The sequence below is a fragment of the Ochotona curzoniae genome, unplaced genomic scaffold (genome assembly GCF_017591425.1).
Source record: "Ochotona curzoniae isolate NIBS_2020 unplaced genomic scaffold, NIBS_Ocur_1.0 contig_883, whole genome shotgun sequence".
Classification (NCBI taxonomy): domain Eukaryota; kingdom Metazoa; phylum Chordata; class Mammalia; order Lagomorpha; family Ochotonidae; genus Ochotona; species Ochotona curzoniae.
Genome location: NW_024466599.1, coordinates 35921951 through 35943315, shown reverse-complemented (window position 1 = coordinate 35943315; position 21365 = coordinate 35921951). Strand labels below are relative to the sequence as shown.

The 21365-nt window shown below is 52.8% G+C and overlaps 2 protein-coding genes across 3 annotated transcripts; one reads left to right on the top strand and one right to left on the bottom strand.

Annotated features, from left to right (window-relative positions):
• Positions 1-5605: 5605 nt before the first annotated feature.
• Positions 5606-10491, top strand: ANKRD53 (ankyrin repeat domain 53). The gene is made up of 6 exons (XM_040992751.1): positions 5606-5643; positions 5737-5857; positions 6199-6398; positions 7430-7594; positions 7930-8050; positions 9778-10491. The coding sequence occupies exons 1-6, from the start codon at positions 5606-5608 to the stop codon at positions 10489-10491; spliced, it is 1359 nt and encodes a 452-aa protein (XP_040848685.1).
• Positions 10492-13001: 2510 nt separating this feature from the next.
• Positions 13002-18055, bottom strand: TEX261 (testis expressed 261). 2 transcript variants are annotated; one of them, XM_040993240.1, is made up of 6 exons: positions 17883-18055; positions 16975-17054; positions 16309-16462; positions 14555-14622; positions 13776-13878; positions 13002-13557 (listed from the first exon to the last, which is right to left on the bottom strand). In XM_040993240.1, the coding sequence occupies exons 1-6, from the start codon at positions 17950-17952 to the stop codon at positions 13442-13444; spliced, it is 591 nt and encodes a 196-aa protein (XP_040849174.1). In that variant the 5' UTR covers positions 17953-18055; the 3' UTR covers positions 13002-13441. The 2 variants fall into 2 exon arrangements, with proteins under 2 accessions (XP_040849174.1, XP_040849173.1); XM_040993239.1 differs by having other exon boundaries at positions 17835-18021.
• Positions 18056-21365: the final 3310 nt, after the last annotated feature.

Genomic DNA, 21365 nt, shown 5'->3' with positions numbered 1-21365 from the left:
AGACAGAAGGGGGCAAGTTGCAAGGGACAGGAGGGACATGGCAGGGTTGGAGTGCACAGTTGAGGAAGAAAATGGGAGAAGAGGAGCCTGGGTGGTGCTAATTCTCCCACCAGTGCCCGCTTGGGATGTAGACTACTGTAATTCCCATCCAGCTCTCTGCTTATGGTCTGGGAAAGGAGCAAGGATGATCCGAAGCCTTGGCCCTTTCAGCCATCCAGGTGGGATATACCCAGAAGCTCCTGGCCATTTAGGGAATGAAACAGTGGATGAAAGTTCTTTCTCTGTCTCTCCTATCTCTGTAAATCTGCTTTTCAAATAAATAAATAGTTAAAAATAGAAATATAAGATGAGCTTCCTATGAACAGGACACCTCAGTCCCTCTGAAAGTGGCCTGCTATTTGGTGATGCTGTCCTCGCTCAGCCCTCTCCAATATCTTCATAGTGGTACAACTATGATTATCAGATTATCATTTCTAATTCATTTTCTATTTTTATAAAGAAATACCCAAAACAGCATGCATGAAAGAGAGAGATCTTCACTGTGCTGATTTGCTCACACAACGGCTGCAATGGTCGGGCTGGGTCAGGCTGAAGACAGAGCCAGGAGCTTCTTGATCTGGGTTTCTCACGTGGACAGCAGGAGTCCAAGTACTTGGACCATATTCCATTACTTTTCCAAGAGCATTAGCAGGGAGCTGGATCAGAAGTGAAGCAACAGGGACTCAAACCACTGCTGATATGGGATGTTGGTGTCACAGGCTGAGGCTTAACCTGTCCCATAGCGCCAGCCCCTAAGACAAATGTTTTCATTACCCAGCCCCCACAAGAAATCCTACACAGCTAGTCATCGCCTCTCGAGGCCCTCCGTTACACAGCCATCCCCTCTCCAGCTGTAGAGAATCACACATCTACTTCCCATCTCTACAGATTTGTATATTTTGAATATTTCATGTGTATGTTACGTAAGTTACTTACAATAAGTGGTCCTTTTTGAATGGCCTGTGTCTGACCTGGAAGAGCAGTTCATCACTGTTGTAGCACAGATAGATATTTCTTTTTGTTGCCAAATAATACTCCCCAGTATGAGCACACCACCCCTTGTGTACTCCCAGTTTGTGGTTGGACATGTGAACTGTTCCCACATTTTCACCATCATGAATAATGCCGATATGAACACTTAGTTGTAAGTTATTACATGGACATATGTTCAGCTATCCTGGGTATACACCTGGGAGGGACTGTTGATAAGATGGCAACTCAGTTTAATCCTTTCAGAGACTGCCAGATCGCTTTCCAAAGTGGCTAATCCAGTTTGTATACCCACTGGCAGGGAATGAGGGTTCTAGTGTTTCCATATTGTCAACAAACATTGCTGTTGTCTTCTTAATATAGCTCTGTTGGAGCACACGAAGTTTTATCTCCTTTTTTTCATTTGCATTTCCTTGATGACTAATGGTACTTAGCATCTTATTGCATGCTTACTGTTTCTTTTCATGTCACATCTAAGGATTTTTTGATTAATCTAAAGTCATATAAATTTGTGCTGACACCTTCTCAAAATTTTATGGTTTGCAACTATTATACTTTTCATCTATTTTCAGTTGCTTTTATATGGTGCAAGGCAGGTGTAATCTTTTTTGTGTTTGTTTATAATGTATTTATTTTCACCTTACTTGAAAGAGAGAGAGAGGGAAACGTGTCTACCTGCTGATTCATTTCCCCCAAATCCTGCAACAACCAGGGCTGGGCCAGGCTGCAGGCAGGAGCCCACAACTTAGTCTGGGTCTCCCCGACAGGTGACAGAGACCCAAGGACTCCAGTTGCTCTCTCCTGTAATGCACATTGGCAGGAAACTGGGACAGAGGGGGAGGAGCCAAGACTTAAACCAGGCACTCCAGTCTGGAATGGTGGCATCCCAAGTGATGTCCCAGCTGCTGCACTGAAGGGCCACCCCTCCAACTCATTCTTGCACTCATTTATTGAGAAGTCTTTTTCCCCATTGAATTTTCTTAGGAAAAACTGAATGACCACTAATGTCAGAGTTCTATTCAAATGATCCCTATACATATTACAATACCACACTTTCTTAATTACTAAAGTTTTGTATCAAGTTTTGATCGGGAAGTGGGAGTTTTCCCACATTTTCAAGCTGTTTTTGCCTAGAGTCGATCCCTCGAATTTCCAGATGACATAACTTTAGGTTCAGTCTGTCAATTTTAGCAAAACCGACAGCTTGAGTTATGATGAAAATTGCACTAAATCTGGAGATTGGAGAAAGTATAAAGTCTTCTTAATATTACATATTAAATATATAAATATAAAATTATATAGTATGTGACAATTGCTAAATATTAAATAAGTTTACTTATAAACATTTGAATTTCTTAATATTAAATTTTCTCATACATGAATATGGAAGATCCTTCTATGCCTTTAGGTCTTCCTTAATGTCTTGCAAGTGTTTTGTGGTTTTGAGAAAATAAGGTTTACACTTCTATCAAATCTATTTGTAACTACTTGATTTGTTTTCGTTCTTTCTTTCTTTTTTTTTTAAAGCTTCGTTTGTTGTTTGACAGGCCAAGCGACAGAGGGGCAGAGGAAGGAAGACTTCCCACCGGCTGGCTCATTACCCACATGATCACTATGGTTAGGTTGGGGAGATGTTCTATTCATGTCATTTGCAGCTGCTCATTGCTAGTGCGTGCGTGAAGAAATGCAATTGGCTTTCACATATTGATCTTGTTTCTGCAACTCTTTGGCCTAATACTAATTTAAATGGGTTTATAACAATTCCTTGGAATTTTCAATACATAAGATCACATTATCTATAGAAATAGTTCTGCTTCTTCATCAAAAATATGGAAGCCTCGGGCCCAGCGCGGTGGCGCAAGTGGTTAAGTCCTCGCCTTGCAAGCCCGAGATCCCATATGGGCGCCGGTTCTAATCCCGGCAGCCCCGCTTCCCTTCCAGCTCCCTGCCTGTGGCCTGGGAAAGCAGTCGAGGATGGCCCAAAGCTTTGGGAACCTGCACCCGCGTGGGAGACCCGAAAGAGGCTCCTGGCTTCGGATCGGCATAGTATCGACCCGTTGCGCTCACTTGGGGAGTGAATCATCGGACGGAAGATCTTCCTCTCTGTCTCTCCTCTTTGTATATCTGCCTTTCCAATAAAAAAAAAATAATAAAAAAATAAATCTTTAAAAAAAAAACAAAAAAACAAAAATATGGATGCCTTTCATTTAATTTTCTTGCCTATTTTCCATGGCTAGGAGGACAACACAGGTCCAAGCATAGGTGAGCTGCTTGGCTCCTATTGAAGAGGGCACTCCAAAGGGCTTGTGGGAAAAATGAAATTAAAAGAAAAACTTTAGGTTAGGTGTCTGATGCAGCAGTTAAGACCCCTCTTGGGATGGTCACATCCAATGTTACAGTGCCCGGTTTTAAGTTACCTCTCTGTTCCCAATTCCAGCTCCCTGCTAATAATATGTACCCCTTGGGAGGCAATAAAAGATTGCCCTGTGTCAAAGACCCAGACCAAAATCTACCAAGTTCTTGGCTCCTGACCAAGTGCTCACCAGCATTTGGGAATGAACCAGCAGAGAGGAGAGTCACTCATTCATTTATTCATTCATTCATTCATATTCTCTCTGTCTCTGTGTTTCTGCCACTGTATTTCAAATGAAATTATTACTATTTTTTTTAATAAAAAAGAATCCTTTCTGCCAAAGGGACCTGGAATAGACCATCCTTTAAAAAGAAGACACTTTTCTTTTGGCACAAAAACTGTTGGAATTGGTGCATTTGAAACAAAACAAGCTTTTCATGACTTTTTGAGTACCTATCATGTGGATGGATTTTCCATGAACTTTTTGAAGTATCTTCCTGTTGCAAAAGTCAGACAGCAAGCCAAGGTAGATACTAGCAACTCCTAATATCTCCAGGATAGTAAGTCTGGTAAGTCAATGAGGAGCACCTGAAGACCCTCAAAGCCCATCATGAAGGGCAGGTGCTGTGCCGCAGGTGCTTAAACCTCCTCTTGGGACAGCTGCATCTCATAATGGAGAGCCCAGATGGTTGGAATTCTGTCCCCAAAGCTCCCAATGCAGCTTCCTGCTAATGTACCCTGGGAGGCAGCATGTGATGGCTCAAGTGTTTGGATCCTTGCCATCTGCATGGAAGATCTGCATGGGATTTCTGGCTGCCAGTCCTGGCCTGGTCTACCGCCAGCTGTTGGGGACATTGGGAAGTGAATAGGTGGGTGAAAGATCTCCTATTTTTTCATTCTTACTCTGAAATGCACTGCACCAGCATCCCATCAGGCTGGGATGGGAGTCCTGCCTGGTTTGAGTCCTGGCTATTCTGCTTCCTATCCAGCTTCCTGCAAGTTAATCCAGACGGGCAGTGGAATATGGCCTCAGTGCGTGAAACCCTGCCATCCAGGTGGGACACCAAGATGGAATTCCTGGCTTTCGGCTTCACCATGGACCCTGACCCAGACCATCTCCTTTGGGGCATGAACCAGAAGATAGAAGACCTCGCTCTGGCTCTCTGTCCATTTCCCTCTGTGTTGCTCTGCCTTCCAAATAGCATTTTTAATATAAAAGACAAATATGAATAAAGTTTTCAGAAACACCACTGATGAAATGTTCGACTTTGCTAGTAATCATACAGTCATACTAGAACATCATTTCCACCTGCAAATTAGCAAACACTTATTTAAAGTCAAACTATTCAATGCTATGGATGGTGTGACACAGCAAATCTGCCAGCAGTGCGGGTCGGGTACCCTTCTGGCTGTTCACATCCCTCGCTCCCTTCATAGTAGGCCCTGTCACCCTCATGTTGCAGAGCCAGAAATTAAGACATTGCAGCTGTGCTGCGCCCAAGCCCCATTTCCCCATCCCCCACTCACTCCTCCGCCAACGGTGTACTTGCCTGTGGCGCCATCCAGTTCCAGGGCCGGCTCCGGGAACCCACTGGAGGAAGACAGCCATACACAGCTGTTTCTTGTACAGCACAGGTGAATCGACAATGCGTCATAATGTGACCGGGGTGCAGGAACAATGCCAGCTCATAATGCGCTCCCACGACAAGGACACTCACAGCGATTTTTCTAGTCAGGCCCGCTGCGATTGTTACCGGCCACCTTGCGTTTCTGTTTCCGCCTTCTGGGGTTAAAGTTAAGGTTCTCCTTTGCTGTGTGTTGGATGCTGGGTCCCCAGAGCAGTAGCCCGGGGGCGGTCGGAGCTGCTAGCAGTACCGGACTAGGTGTCCTGGGCCGGCTGGGGTCCCCCGAGGCGCCTGAATCGCCCGGCAGGGTTACTAAAGTCCAGGAGCACACAGCCAGTGGCGCGGCCCCCTCCCGGGAGGCTGCGGAGAGCCAGAAAAACCGAGCTCCAGCCCCGGGACGGCCTTGGCGCTCAAGCCTTTTCAATGGGCAGCGGTGGGCAAGCAGGAGCCAGGATGGGAAGACTAGCAAGCGGCATAGCTCCTGCCTGCTTCATCTGGCGCCGCAAGGCGGGCAGAAGGCCTCTCTAAAGGTCACCGGGAATCACCTGGAGCTCAGGTGGGCCGAGGGGGTAGGTAGCCCGGCTGCGGGTGCGAGAGCATGGTCCTGGGTGACCAGGATCTGGAGCTGGCGGTGCTGTAACTCTGTCAAATGACCCCAGGAGGGCCTGGAGGGTTGGTGTCCCTGAGTGGTCCTTGCCCTTTCTTGTTCATCTCTGCCATCAACCCTAGCCCCATCGAGGAATCCAACCATAAGGGCTACTACCAGCTGTTTGCTGCGGCAGTGGGCGACGTGGAATGGCTGCGGTTCTGCTTGGATCAACACTGCGGAGATATCCAGGCCAATGACAAGGTGAGGCGGTGCAGAGCAGCGGCAGGGACAAGGCTTCCTCCTCCCCGCAAAGGGCTTCTACAGCAGGTAGCTGGTCACACTAAGTGCTTTCCGCTGTAGGTTTTCCCTTCCGGGGGGGCTTTTACAGCAGGCAGCTGGTCACACTAAGTGCTTTCCGCTGTAGGTTTTCCCTTCCTGGGGGGCCTTTACAGCAGGCAGCTGGTCACACTAAGTGCTTTCCGCTGTAGGTTTTCCCTTCCTGGGGGCAGGACAGAGCAGAAGGGTGCCCTCATGAAGTTCCTGCAGGTTTGTGGCCCCGGGACAAACCTGGCTCAGCCTGCTGCCCACTTGGAACCCCACAGGGCTTTGCTGCTATCCACATGGCAGCCCAGAAGGGCCAGCTTACCTGCCTGCAGGTCTTGGTGGAGGAGTACAAGTTTCCCGTGGACCTGCCCACCCTTGATGGAGAGACAGCCCTGCACCTGGTCATCCACAAGGACAACAAGGCCGTGGCCCTCCAATGCATTCACTACTTGCTCGATAAAGGCGCAAGCCTCCACGCGTGAGTCCACTCTGGAGGGAGGTTCGGAGCCTGGGCACACAGGAACTCCAGTTCTGGGCAAGAAGATCCACGCAGAAGAGGCCAAGGCTTGGGTCCCACATAAAGCCGTCAGTGAGTCCCCATGGTACAGTGGTAAAGATACTGTGCTTTGGGAGAGGACCCAGACTTGCTGGCAAAGTGACCCAACCTCTGGTTCCCAAACTGATTAGAACACCTGTGTCCCATTGGGTTTGTGATGCTGTGATGGGGTCTGAGCTCTTTGAATCTTCATGAGCCACATGTTTCTAACCTGTAACTAAGTTTGGAAACTGCTTCCTCAAAGTCATGTGGAGCTGGGGAGGATGACAGTGCCCACCAACATGGCAGCACCAGGATTGGTGGATGCACAGAGCCGCAGGACAGAGGTTGGAAGTGCAGCAGTGGGCACCCACAAGTGGGTCCTGCCCTTGGGCAGCACTAGCACAGGCACAGACAGAGCAAGGTAAGGGGTCATAAGTTGGACTTAACAGGTTGCTAGATGGGAAGTGAAGGGAGTTGGAGGAACTATCCTGGAAGGTGTAGAATATTACATCAGAGGAAGTGACATTCAAGTTGCAACATGAAAACTGAGCACGAGCTGGCCATGGAGAGACGAAATGTTCCAGACAGGGGAACATCATATGCTAAGAGCATGTGCTAGGGAAGAATTGGGCAAGGGCAGAAGATGAGGTCAAGGAGCAGGGATGCAGACCTTGTGAGCCATGGCCAGGCATGGTAAGGGGTGCAGGGCTGGTGGGTTTTAGACCATGGTAGTGGTCTCTGGGCCAACCTAGCTCTCCTTCAGCAGTTCTGCATGGTTACATGCATGCTAGAGCTGATTTTGTCCAATCTGTCCCCCTATGATAGAGGTACTAAGAAAAGGCAGGACATAGCCAGAGCTGCCCACTGGACTGGAACAGAATGGGGCCTGAAAGCTGTTGCACCCACCTGACCACCTGGCAGATACCCTTGTCCTTTCTTTCTGTTCCCTTCCCTACTGGTCTGGTTTCCAGTCGGACATGCAGTGGCTCCACGCCCCTGCACCTGGCAGCTTCTGAGGGCCTGCTGAGCTGTGTACAGACCCTGGTTCAGAGAGGTGCCAATGTCCACGCCCAGGACTCCATTGGATGCAAACCCATTGACTACTGCAAAATGTGGAATCACCGCCCCTGTGCCCGGTAAGTGTGAGACCCACCAGCAGTCTGTCCACCTTTCCTCTCTCCCAGGGCTTTCAGAGGGTGTGGAGAACTAGATCCCTGGGGATCCATTGCTGCCACCTGCCCAGGATGATACTGGCAGGGCTTTCCCCAGGGTCCATCCCTTTGGGCTGAGTGTTATCCTCCCTGCCAGCTCTGGGACCCCTGACACCTGAAATGAAGTGCCCAAGGAGTCACACAATGAGGATGGGACATCTTTCTCACTTCAACTCTGGCAGCTCTCTCCGCCCCTAGCCAGACCCTCAGCAGCAATCCCTGTAGTCCCCTTGGGGTGATGCATCCTCACGCTGGCACAGGTTCTTGAAGGATGCCATGTGGAAACAAGACAAAGATGACTTTGCCCATGAGATGGGGAAGCTGAAGAGGCTCAAGAACCAGTTGGGCCTCATGAAGCTGGACTACCTGGCCGAGTACCAAGTAAGGGGTAGGCTTTATGGAAGGCATGGGGACAAAGCAAGGCATGGGGAAGTGGCAGGGGTACCAGGTATCAGGGCACTGAAGCAGAGGAGACAAAGAGCCACATGAGGTGACAAGATTGGTTTAGAAGCACTAATGCTGAGAAAGGGCTCACTGCTTGCCTAGACTCAGAGAAATACCACCTGTTACAGTAAAACTCTTGTCCTGGGTTAGTTACAGCAAAGCCCAAGGAAACTGCCTCCTGCAGAGTGAAAGGTTCTTGGGAGACCAAGGCCCGGCCTCTAACTGGGACTCACATTCTAGTTAAACAGAGACCTGTCCTTCCTCCCAGAACACACTTAACACTCTCTCTGTGCTAGTACCTGCTAGGTCCTGAGGCTTCTAAGATAAACAGGGCAGCTTTGTTCCATCCACAGCCCCCATCCCCTGCCACCCCCAGAAGTGGAGGGTGATCCTGAAAGGTACAGGAAGAAATGGTACCCAAGGGGCAGTCTTTCCAGATGGGCAGTTGGTCACAGGAAGAACTAGGGAAGGGCTGATCAGCCCAAAGGAAGAGAAAGCATTGAGGTGCATAGGAGCATGATGTGTGCAGAGAACTGCCAATTTGGTGCATCCAGAGGATCAGACCTGAGCTGGAGATTTGGCAGAGGATAAAGAAGCAAGGGGATTTTAAGCAGGTTTAATCACATGGTGTAAACCCCAGAAAACCAGGAAGAAATGCTGGGAATATCAGTAGATCCCAAGCTAGGGAGGCCTCCAGGGCTGACAAAATCAGTACTCTAACTCCCCCTAAGCTGTACCAGTTCCCGGACCCTCCTCTGCTGCCCACATCCCCCAGCTATTGTAGTCCTACACATGTCTGAAGGAGGTAAAGTCCATCTCTTTCCTGTGGCTCTAACCTCACCCAGCTGTCCCAGGAAGGTCCTCCCTTCCTCTCGTTGGTTTCAGTTGAATCATGTGCCCATTCTTGTTCCAATAAGAGTAGAACTGAAAGAAAGCCATATGCTGATTGTCTCAGGTCTGGGACAAAGCTGATGGAATTATGTTGATTGGCTTAGTCTAATCAGAAGCTGCCCCTGGCTCAAGGTCAATCTCCAAAACACCAGATTGTTTGATTTGGGAGTGAGACACTGAGACACTGCTTGTGGGGAGAGGGCTGGAGCCATTTGGTAACAACAGATGGAAAGTTGAGCTCCAGCAGAGGCAGGGACAGAGCTGGGTCAACCTGGAGACCCAGCCAGCTATTCACTTTGACTTGACCCCCCGGCACATCATGTCCAAGAAGCCCATCCAGACTGGCTCAACTCAACTCCAGGCCTTTCAAACCTTTCAGTGCTTCTCCTTCCAGTGTCAAGGATACAGCCTACCCTTCTCATTTGCTCCCCCTCACCCCACCCTGAATCAAAGCAGAGCCTCCCTCACAGCAGGATATATATCCTGTCAGACTGGGACTTCCTTCCCCTAAAATCTGATGTGCTCCCTTGGGCATGGATTGTGTCCTCCAGCCAGAGTCTCACGTGGGGCAGAGGTTATGTCTCCATCAGGCTGGAGATCTCCCCTAAGGGACAACAGCCCAGGAGTTGCCTCCTGTGGAGCAAAGATGGTTTACATCAGAAGGGTTTCCCCAAGGGCAAGAATGCTATCTCACCAATAAGGCCTCAAGTTCAAGGTCTGGCCACACAGAGGGGCAGCCCTCCACCCCTGTTTTGGGCCCTCTGTTGCTGCAGAAGGAACACAAGTTTCTGAAAGAGATGGACTTCCGGAAGTGGCTCCGCTGCAGGCTGTTCAACCAGCGCCACTCTCTGCTCTCCAAAACCAAACAAGTGACTGGTACCCCAACCCGCACCATTGTACTCCCCAAGACCTCGAAATGGCAAGGCCCACAGACTCCCCAGGGCACCCAACCCAGGGTGAAGTTACAGCTTAGAAGTATACAGCCACGCACTGGGCAGGTGCCATCCAAGCCAATCTACCAGCGGCCTTTGTTCAAGCGACCCAAGCTTTGGAATCCTAGCAACAATCCTGCCAGGTCCCCTTCAGCCCAGTTCAGCTACCCCCAGGGCGTGCGCCTGGGCATACAGCCAGACTCCTGCCAAAAGCAGGACTTTAGCAGCTTCCTGGACGTGATCCCTGGCCCCAGCGGCTGCACATGGCTGCACAGAGCCGATGGCCACTGGGTGGCGCCTGTGCCCCAGCTGCCTTTGGAGGTGATAATCCGGGAGCTGTACCCACAGAGCCAGCCGTGCAGGATGCAGGTGCCCCAGGGTTTTCATGCTGTCAACATTAAGGATGTGCCCCACAAGCGGCACTCAGACAGTCGTGCCTTCTACAATGACACACTAGCTATGAGCTTGCGCCAGACATTTGATGAAGCCTTCCTGGCTAATGTGCGAGCCCATCAAGGGCTCCCTGCCCTGCCAGCCCCTACAACCCCTCCATAAAGTTCTTTCACTGGCCTGTGGACCAGAGGCAGCCCAATGAAGGCTAAGGTGTACTGATTCATGTTGTGGATGGGAGGAAGAAGGTATGCCCATGTGCTTTCCACTCCCAAGCTCAGGGACAGGATGATGTCCCTACCTATACCCCACCCTCCCCTACAAACTCCCCTCTATAAAAGCCTAGACCTCAGACCTCCTCTTTGCAGTCTCTTTGGCCCTAGGAAATCCAACTTACAGCGGACCCCAAGGTTCAGGGTAGGAGTCAGCCAGGGTCCTGAGCCCCCTAGCATAATCAAAGGTGGTGCTCTGGCACCTCCACAGCCATCCCATCCTGGCCCCAACCCAGCAAGGACAAGGTTTCCAGGATGGCTGCAGGCTCCAAACTTCACTGTTCTTCTGCAGCACCAGAGTTGCATGTGAGACACCATGGCAACCTGCTGTGGGCCTCCTTGCTGCCACTGAGCTCGGGGCAATGTGCCAAAGTCTAGGGAACACCTGCAGCTTCAGTCTGAGACTGGAGAAGCACCTGCACTTCTAGGCAGCTCCCCCAAGCCCTGCAATCCCATGCACACATCACTGCAACTCATTTGATAAACAAACATTTATTGAGTGCTTTTCATGTGCCAAGCACCAGCCAAGCACAACTGATACAAAAAAATTCAAGGCATGTCCCTGCCCTCAAGGAGCGTACAGTCTAGTGGGGATGGACAGGTAAGCAGGCAAGTGAGCCTACAGGGACCTGTGTGGTGTGCTGGCGTGTGGCTGGGGGACAGGGTATAGCCAAAGCTCCTTAGAGGAAGGAAAGTTTAAATTGAGATATGACAATGTAGTGACCTCAAGAAAAGCGACTTTAGAGTGGCAAGGGAATGCCATGGCCTCTCCGGACGCAGGAGCCTGCAGCCAGAGTGGAGAGCCACTGATGGGGCTGAAAGGTAGGCAGGGACCAAGACCTCAGTGTGCTCTCAGCCATGCTAAGGGATCTGGACTTTATCGTAAGGGCAGCTGGGAGCACAGAAGGTTTCTGGCCAGGGAGTGACTTCGTTAACTGGGTACTTTAGAAAGACAGTTCCAACCATGGATAGAGAAACAGCAGGAAGAAGCCGTAACAATAAACCAAGGGAAAGTAGACATTGGGAGTGGCTCAAACCAGGAGATGGTGAGATGGAAGACTCAATAGTTTTCAAGATTGGATGTCAAGAGCAGAAAGACAATGCAGGCCTAGAAAGCAGGTTTCCTGCCAAGCTCAAGTGACCTTAGCGGTCAAGACAGGTGCCCAAAAGGGGCAACTGTGCCATCTGGACCATGGACTAGAGTTGTATGTGTACCCAGACAATGGCAGAACTGTAGGTCAGGAAAAGATGCAGGGACAGGAAGTCAACCCTCAATTTCTTGAAGTCCTTGAAGCCACCAGCATGGATGGGCTTTCCTGGGGTGACCATGACAGAAATCTGAGACCTCAGTGTGTACAGGGTGAGTGCAGAAGAAATGGCAAGGAGCCATGGGAGCTCAGGAGTCACTCAGATGGGACACGGGAAAGTGGGCTGAGCACATAAAGCAAAGAGCCTCCAGCAAACTCAGGGCAGTCATTGCAAACAAGAGGACCAGGGACGAGGGCGCATGAGGAACAAAGTAAGCAGCAAGGGAGAGCAGGGACAGTGGTGAGGAGGACATTGGTCTCCAGCATCCTCTACTTTATCTGTCCTTGCAAGTTTTATTAGCATGCAGAGACCAACATGAGCAAGTCCTCTCAACCAAAGGTGAGAGCTGGTGTTTTTTAAGAGAATGGAAACTGACACCAAGGAAATGATGTGACTTCATACAGGATGCAGAGTTTCCAGCACATGGGTTTTTCCTAGTGGCTCAATGGGACACATGTGCAGTTCACCTGTGCACCTGCCAATCTTGAGGTATGGGAGGTAGCCAGTAATGGCTCTTGTGGGAACTGCATTCCAGTATGTAGAGTTGAACACTTGCAAGGCACTATAGTTGGAGTACAAGGTCAACAAATGCCGCTCTGTGCCCTGGAGCTCTTAGAAGGCACAGGTTATTTCCCCAGGAGCCAAGACAAAAAGACAAGATCAGATCTTGTGTGCTCTTAAAAATACAAACAGCTTCTCCCCTCAGTCCCAGTTCTGTAAAAATAGGCTATAAACCAGGCTGCAATTCAGCCAGAAACCACCCTGTTCCCCAGAGAATGACTTATAAATAGTACATTGTGATGCTCTGAGCATCCAGCCTGGTCCTCACCGTCCCATCCCCTCCCCTGGCTGGAGAGTCACAGAGCCTTGGGGGAAAGAAGAGACAGCAAGAGAGCGAGGAGTGTCAGAAGGCTGCTTTCACTCATTCCCCACTCGCCAACCAGGCTCGGCTTCTCTCTGTCCCCTTCCCACTCAGCACCAATGGACAGTCCCTTCAGAAGGGCAAGCCCAAATCCAGAAAGGGTGTCCCTGGAGCAGCCAAACTAGGCCAGTCAGGGCAGGTGAGCAGGAAGAAAGAAGATGAACTTCAGGATATTAAGGCAAACAGTGCCACCTAGAATCTTTATTCAAACGGGAATCAGCAAATGGACAGAAATCACAGTTCAACAGTAGAGACTCTTTCTCTTGGAAGTGGCAAGCCCTGACCCCTCCCTTTGGCCATCTGTCCAGAGCACTTGTTACCGTCCGCTCTCCAGCCTGCCTGCCCCGGCTGGACCAGAATTTCCTGACCCACCTCAGTCTCTTAGCCACACAGACTTTGCCCCCCTCCTTGGTGCCCTTTGATGTTACAGTCTCCAGCAGCATCGGATCCGAGCCAAGCCAAGCCCCAAGGAGGGTGGGGATGGGGCTGCAGCTGCGAGGAGAGAGAAGCCAGGCCTGGGGGAAGCTGCCTGCCAGCTCCCAGCCCTGACCTAGCCAGAGCCCCAGAGGCCTGACTCCCCTGAGCTGGCTACCACAGCCCCTCCCCAAGGGGGTCAGTATATCTTCTGACGACTGGGCAATATGGCCTCTTTGATGAAGGAGAAAACAACCAGGATGCCTAAGCGTTTGCCCCGCTTGCCTTTGGTGAAGTAATTGGAGACCACGTCATCTGTGGAGACACAGGCAGGGAGATGAGTGAGTATGGGGCTCTGTGTGTGTGCGCGCGCGTGTAAGTGCACAGGTGCACGTATGGGAAGATGCACTCAGTTCTCCCAAGCCAGAGCCCAGCTGTCCACATCCCAGGCCGAGATTCCATGCAGCTCTCCGGCTCTCAGGCCGTGGGGTGGGGAAGGGGCCCACCTCCGTCCCTTACACACCCCTGCTCACCTCCTGGCTGCATGGTAGAGGGCAGGACGTTCTCCCCAGCCGAGAGTGACACAAAGAATGCGAACGGGATTATCCACAGGCAGAAAGTAAAGTAGGCCAACACCTGGCAACAAGAGAGCCTGAACAGAGGGGGCCCGGAGGTGCCAGAGAGGGCAGGGCATGGTTCCTGTGTGGCTCAGAGAAGTGCCAACGAGTGCAGGGAAGGCCGCACCCCCAGTCTCTCAAGGGAACAGGGCATGGTAGGCAGGGGCAGGCCATCCTTGCACACGGAGATGGCCCTGTGGGCAAAGGCGGAGGCTAGGGACGGCCACGTGCAGCCGCCATCCCCAACCAGGGGAAGTGGAACAACCAGGACAGACATTTCCTCAGGACGGAAGGATATAGATGGAGGACTTCATGACAACTGACCCACATTCCTCAAAAAAATGATATTGTTCTTCCCAGAGTTTCAAACTGAAGCAGCAGGGCAAGGCATAGGGAGAACTCCTGGAGGCTGCTAGGAGTTGCTGGGACTCAGGGCTGCACTCGACAAGGCCACCGCAAAGCCCCTTCCTGACTTTGCCATGACCCCCCAGAAACTCCAAAGAGCTCGTGGCTCATGGCAGGACAGCAGTGTTTTCCCAGCTTCGCCGCCAGCTTGGCTAATTTTGTTTTGCCTCTAATGCAACTCCAGATGACACTGGGCTCCAGACCATAGTTAAGCTTGCAAAGCAATCCTTCTATTCCTCCCTTCTATTGCTGGTTCAGGAGGAAGGCTGAACGCATCACACGCTTCTTACCTCTGAGAACGGATAATACTCTTCTGCAAAAAACTGAAATGCTAGGTAGTGATTCACCACCACGAGCCCTGTTAAGGGAATGGAGAGTCAGTTGGTCAGTTTGTGAGGGTAACAAAACCAAGTTTCCAAGCTGCCCAAGGCCTCCAGGGACTGGGGGCCCTGGCTCTTCATCCCAACTTCCTATCTAACTTGGAGTATGGCTTTGGGCCAAGCACACTACTGTCTAGATCTGTTTCCCATATGTTACAATCAGAGAATTGGTTCTGACCTGCTCATGGCAGGAAGGCGTTCCAAGTAAAATTAGAAGGCTGGTAAGAAAGCTGCTTTGCATGTTAGAAAAATGAGACTCCCATGTTACATCATCCAAAGCATCGTGACAATGCACCTGGTTTGCAGCAGAAGTGAGTCCTAAAGAAAGCTCTCCATGGGCAGACGGCAGGTGCAGGGAAGGTGAGGGTGTGTGGATGGGATTCACACCCGCCGGGGAGCAGGCACTCAAAAGGCAGGGCCTGTGGGAGGTGCTGAGGTGCAGTGTGAGGGCAGGGGTTCTTCAGGCACACTGGTCTGAACTCTTAACTATGGAACACACACACTCCTGAAGCGTGCAACTGAGTGTAGTGCAGCCCACTCCCACAGTGAGGTGGAGCGCGGCATTAAAGAGCATGCCCCCTGAGGTTGAGCCCCTCATGGCAATTCTGTCCCTCTCTCCCTCTTTTAAGGCACAGGCCACACACTGCTGAGCCCAAGCACCCCTGGCTAAACAAAATGGCAAGAGAAGTTGGTTCAGAAAAACAGGGCTGCAATGGACAGCACAGGGTCCATTCCTGAGAGGTATAGAAGGGATCTGGGCTCTCGGGATGGTTCCTCTGGTGACATCATGTGAAGGAACTCTGTGTGAGACCAGTTCCGGTCTGGACACCAAGCACTCCCGGGAATAACATTCGCTTCCTAGCTTCTCCCACCAACACAGGAGAGCAGCTCTAACAAATCCCCACTCCGATAGCCTGCCCTGTGGCTAGGATTACCAGCAGTGAGACCAAGAAACGACAGCGCTGGGAATTAATTACTTGCCCATACATTTTCCACGAGTGTCAGAAAGTACCTGTGGTCACTTCCTGGGTGCCACAGGCTGCCAGCAGCCCTGGCAGGAACATCACATTGAACAGGTGAGAGCAGCTCAGGCCTAGCAAAGGGAAACTACTTCCCGGGGACACAAAGGAGTGACAGGACAAAGGCAAAAAGGGCTAGGTCTTCCCCAACATGCTGTTCCCCCAAGGCCGCCACCAAACCAGAACAATGGACCTGGGCAGGGCAGGCCCTGTCTGCAAGGGCTTCCAGCCAGCTGAGGCCCGAAGCCGGTCTCAGGCATGCTGTGGAGCTGGGGGACAGATGCCTGCCAAGGAAGGGCTCTGGGTTTTCTGCCGGCCGAGCGGCTTCTCTGGGGCTGCAGCTGCTTCAGCCGGCTCCTGCTTGACCCAACCCCCAGCGCCTTCATTCTCAGCCCAGACTCAACCTTAGCTCTCTGGGAAAGCCCTCTCTGACTCCTCCCTCCCCCCAACAGACTCTAGGCATGGAGCAAAGACAAGGTAGGCTTGCCAGGGCCTCCAAAACCAGAGCTCCATTTGCCCAACGAGCCCAGCCTCTCAGGGGACCTCAGTGGCTTCTCTCCCTGCGCCATACCCCCTTCGGTGCCCGGGACTAAGTTGGGCACATCCAAGTGTGTCAGCTGCCTCCCCAGCCCCGTCCCCTCTCACCGCAAGACAGAATGAAATTGGGCGAGGTGAGCATGATGAAGGGGAAGGTCTGAAGGAGGCCAAAGTAGACTAGGTTGGTGAAGAGACCCACGCCGATCATGCTGGTGGGGAAGCGCTCAAAGACGTACAGGCCGATCAGCACAGCCGTGGAGAACTGCAACAACAGAGGCACATGCGTGTGTATGGTAGCCCTTCCCGACACCCTCCCTGCGCTCACCAGCCCGTCTGTGCGGGGCAACACCCAGGACACCTGTCAGCCTCTGGGGTGACAGAGCTCTGGGCTCCCACCACAGGGCACCATCCTTCCATAACATTTGTCAACATTTTCTTGCCAGCAAACCCACCATCAAGAAAACACCTGACCACAACACACACAGATGTTAATGATCAGAGCTCAAAATCGACAGTTTTTTCTACCCTACACGAGGACCCAGCGGAGGTCCCTGGTACGTCACCATGAGGAACTGAGCAGGAGCGGGGAAGACACCACTTGCGGAGAGGGGCCAGGGAAGCTGTGGGGGAAGGAGGGCAGCCCCGCAAGATGGGGTACAGGCCAGGGCTGCAGGAGGTCCCTTCAGGAAACAGTATGGACGCCACACTCTCTCAGCATCCAGCTTTCTGGGCAGACCAAGGGTCGGGGCAATCCTGGCAAAGGCCAACACTTACCCAGATCATGTATTTTATGATCCTGCTGGTGGCCACGGTGTATTCTTCTATCAGCTCTGCCAGGTAATAGAGTCCTGCCGCTGAGAGCCGGAGGGGAGGAGCAGGCAGGGAGAGCATCAGCCAGGGTCACTCCCCAACCCACTCCACCCTGACCATCCTTCTCTCACCACCCAGAATCCTTTGGGGGCCCTTTGTGGATTCCGAAAGGTCAGCAATAAACTGAACAGCCCAGGCGAAACTTTGTCCTGGCAAACTACCAAGTGGTTCCATATAAGTGAATGGAGCAGTAAGCCTGCGTCTGACACCCCAGCACACCTGGCTAACCTCTAACCTCCACCCCGTAAAGCAAACACATGCCTGCAAGGCATTTAGGACAGGCCAGGTACTAGACTGGGTGCTGAGAAAACCACAGAACAAGACAGACCAGGTCCCTCGCTGCCGGCCTGGGCCTGGACAGCCAGCCTGACGTGTCCCGGGGTGAAAATGCTACTGCAGGGCAAGTCCAGGGACGCTGCTGGACCCCCCAGCCCGCTCCAGGGGGGCTTGCCGGAGGAGAAGAAAGCTCCATGGGAGCGGGCAGGATGAGGGAGCAGTGTCCCAGGCGGAGGAGCAGCAAGTGCAGAGGGGCGGAGGCGAAAAGGCAGCAGCCGGGGTGAGGGGGAGAGGGGTGGGCAGTCTGCGCCGCCGGCAGCAGCGGTTGACGGTTCGCGGGCACCGGCTCGGCCGGACTTTGTGACACCCACAGCCAGGCGGGATTGAGGGAAGGGCAGGATGTGGCGGGGCGGTGCAGGCCCGGGGCGGCGGGCAGGGCGGCTCCCCCCACGCCGGAGAACCCCGCGATGCGACTCCCCGGCGACTACAGATGGCCAGGGCGGGAGCCCGCGCGGGCCGAAGTCGCGCACTCTCACCGACGGCCAGCGTGATGAAGGCCACCTGGATGAAGAGCGACAGCCAGCTCAGCACGTACATGAACCACATGGCGCCCCCAGCCCGCCCGTTCCCCCCCGGCCGCCGGGACCGGCCTGCACGCTCGGGCTCCGGCGACACGGAGCCGCCACCGCCGCGTCCCCGCCCCGCCGACGGCCGTGCGCCGCCGCCGCCGCCGAGAGCAGCCCGGCCCGAGCGCCCCGGGCCCTGCCCGCAGCAGCGCCGCCCGCCGGCGCGGAGGACCTGCTGCTGCTGCTGCTGCTGCTGCTGCTGCGACTGCTGCTGCGCGCGCCGCCGTCGCTCGAGCTCCACAGCCCGCTTCCCCGGGTCCCCACGATCCACCTCAGAAACTGGGACGAGGCGCCCATCGCAGGGGACTCAGTGCCTCCTGCCCTCCTTGGGGACTCCCGCGCCAGCCTGAAGGGGGTCCTGCCTAGAAGCCTCCGGGCAGGTGGGCCCCCAAAGCTATCTGTTGCTATTGCAGGTGCCAGGGACAACATTAGGGAGGGCCAGGCATGCTGCCAAAGGCCAGGCTTCACGCTTGAGGAAGAAATTGACTTGATGATGTGGATCATTTTCTGTATGGAAAGCTGGGGCCCAGAGGTTGCCTTGCCCGGTGTCACACCTCTAGGAAGCGGCAGGGGCTGGAGTTGGGGTGCCTTCTGACAGTCATTCTTGGTTTTCCTTTAGACTGCGTTCTTGGGGGAGCCCGTAGGCGCAGCAATGCCCACGAGCGGATGGAAGAAAATGCACCTGCAAGCATTGGGAAATGACTCTGCCTTTAGCAGAAAGGAGAATTTGGGGGGTGGGGAGAGCTTTCGGTTCAGCAGTTAAGACATTGCCTGGGACCCCTGCATTGCCCGCCGGACTGCTTGGTTCCAGCCCTGGCCCTCCTGCTTCTGGTTCACTCCCCAAGTGGCCACAATGGCTGGAGCTGAGCTGATCTGAAGTCAGGAGCCAGGAGTTTCTCCTGGGTCTCCCACACAGTGAAGGATCCCAAGGCTTTGGGCCATACCAGGCCACAAGCAGGGAGCTGGATGGGAAGTGGAGCAACCAGGCCGTGAACCAACACCCGTGTGGGATCCCAGCTGACCAACACATCTGACCCACAATTTTTTTTTTTTAGATTTATTTATTTTCATTACAAAGTCAGATATACAGAGAGGAGGAGAGACAGAAAGGAAGATCTTCTGTCCAATGATTCACTCCCCAAGTGACCGCAATGGCCGGTGCTGTGCCCATCCAAAGCCGGGAACCAGGAACCTCTTCCAGGTCTCCCACGTGGGTGCAGGGTCCCAAAGCCTTGGGCCGTCCTCAACTGCTTTCCCAGGCAACAAACAGGGAGCTGGATGGGAAGTGGAGCAGCTGGGATTAGAACCGGCGCCCATATGGGATCCTGGCGCATTCAAGGCGAGGACTTTAGCTGCTAGGCCATGCCTCTGGGCCCCCACAATTTTTTTTTTAAAGAAAACTTTTTTTTTTCTTCCAGGGTCCAGGTTCCTTGAGTTCCCCGCCATCCCAAGTCTGTAATCACTGACTTTTAAGGGGCCCCTGGCTACCCAGTTAGGGGTCCCTGAGGGGAATGCCCAAGAGGAGACACAGGATTTGCCAAACCCCTATCCTTGTTTACAATTCACAGTAGCTCTGGGAGACTTAAAACCACAGGCCAGTTCATGCCCAGGAAACAGGCTAAATCTGTTTGGATACCGCAAATCCCAAAACAGGACAGTAAGTGTGAGTGAAGAATTTCAGGTTACCAGACCACAGTATTTTTTAAAGAAAGCAACATGGTGAGGAGAAGCAAACCACGTATGCACTTTTTTTTTTCAATAAAATTACTCCCGAAGCGCCTCTGCCCACTTCCAAAGAGAAGGAATCAAGTTCGAGGCCAGAACAGTTTCATTGTATATATCTTTAATAACCTTAAAACACTGAACTATGTAAATGTATTCCATAGTTATAACCACACACAAGCCCAGGAACCCGAGGCTTGCGGAAGTTCATCACTTGGGAAAGTCACACTTGGACCAGTTGGGGTTTGTGTGGACGATCCGCCTGCAGAATCCGTGTTCTGGGGCTATTCCACACCCCTTACGGTCGCGGGGAGTCCCCTTGTCTACTCGGGAACATATTCGCTGGGTCCTGCCTTCTCCCCACTCTCCCAGCCCCGGGCACGACCCCTTCTCCTTCTGTCCAGGATCCTGCAGGATCTCGCGAATGCATCGCCCCCACTCCCTACCCCCAATCTGGCTTTGGCACGTTGCTCACTCACCCCACGGCCCTTGTGCATTTTCACTTAACTTACCTTCTTCTCCCACATTTGCTATTCCCGAGGTCGGGGACAGGCATTTAGTCGGCTCTGAGACCCGGGAGGCTCAGCCCGCGGGGGCGCGTGCCTTGGGGGGCTGCGTGCCAGGGAGCGCCTGGCGCCCGGCCAGCCGGCTGCTGCCCTCCAGTGGCGGCCGGGAGCGCGCGGCTCAGCCCTGAGGTCGCACCCACACGCATCGCTCACACGCACCTGGCGCCCGGTAGCCAACAGTGGTGCTTGTGTGAGGGACACCAGGAAGTGAGCCCTGTCACGTCTCATCCACGAATGCCCTCTTCCTGTAACCTGAACACCTGCGAGGTGCCGTCCCTCGGGAGCCCGCACTCTGGGGGCGCCCATGTTGCCTGCAAGTTTACTGTTTGGGGTTCCACCTCTCAGTTCTCATCCAGTGAGCGCCACTCTAGACAAACAAGGGGAAACAGCGTCACCGCATCCCACCGGCTTCCCCACCTTGGTTCCACTCCACGCTTAGCCTCACACACGGTTCTGGCACCCTGCGCCGCCCTCTCCCAAGCTCGGGCCGACCAAGATGGTTGGTAAAGAACTTTCCAGTGATAAGAGAACTGTCCTAATGACCTCAGCGTTGTCTTCTGCTAAACTACTGAGCCTGAGACCAGTTCCTGTGTGCAGGGGAAGGATTTAGGAGTTGGGGTGGGGAGGGTCGGGTAACGGGAAGGCACGCATGAGGAGAGGGGAGCAGCCTGAGGCTTTGAATGCACAAGGCCCCGTAAGAACCTGGCATGCATAGTCTGATCTCTCTCTCTCTCTCTCTCTTTAAAGACTTATTATTTGAAAGCGTTACAAAGAAAGGAGAGTTAGAGATTTCCATCCCCTGGTTCACTCTTCAAAGAACTAAGCTGTCAGAAGCCAGGAGCTTCTTCCAGATCTCTCAAGTGGAGCTTGGACCAACTTGTGGTGGCAGCTGGATTGAGAGTGAAGCAATGAAGATTTGAACTGGCGCCCATATGAGATGCTGGTGTCACAGGCAGAGAATAAACCTGATGTGCCACAGCGCCAGGTGCTGCCTCCCTCCTGTTCCCCGCCCCCCTTCTATTGAATAGGTTGATCTTGGCTTCCCCTGGAACTTTTCAGAAAAAAGACTGTGTGTCCAGTTCAGATTTGTTGAACCCAATCCTTG

Bases quoted from the DNA above. Each gene is read 5' to 3' on its own strand.
- ANKRD53 (XM_040992751.1), top strand. From the start codon at position 5,606: ATGGTCCTGGGTGACCAGGATCTGGAGCTGGCGGTGCT. The intron at 5,644-5,736 runs GTAACTCTGTCA...CATCAACCCTAG, and splicing joins GATCTGGAGCTGGCGGTGCT to CCCCATCGAGGAATCCAACC. The intron at 8,051-9,777 runs GTAAGGGGTAGG...CTGTTGCTGCAG, and splicing joins ACTACCTGGCCGAGTACCAA to AAGGAACACAAGTTTCTGAA.
- TEX261 (XM_040993239.1), bottom strand. From the start codon at position 17,952: ATGTGGTTCATGTACGTGCTGAGCTGGCTGTCGCTCTTCATCCAGGTG. The intron at 13,879-14,554 runs GTAAGAAGCGTG...TCTTGTTGCCAG, and splicing joins AGTATTATCCGTTCTCAGAG to GTGTTGGCCTACTTTACTTT. The intron at 13,558-13,775 runs GTGAGCAGGGGT...GTGTCTCCACAG, and splicing joins CTCTACCATGCAGCCAGGAG to ATGACGTGGTCTCCAATTAC.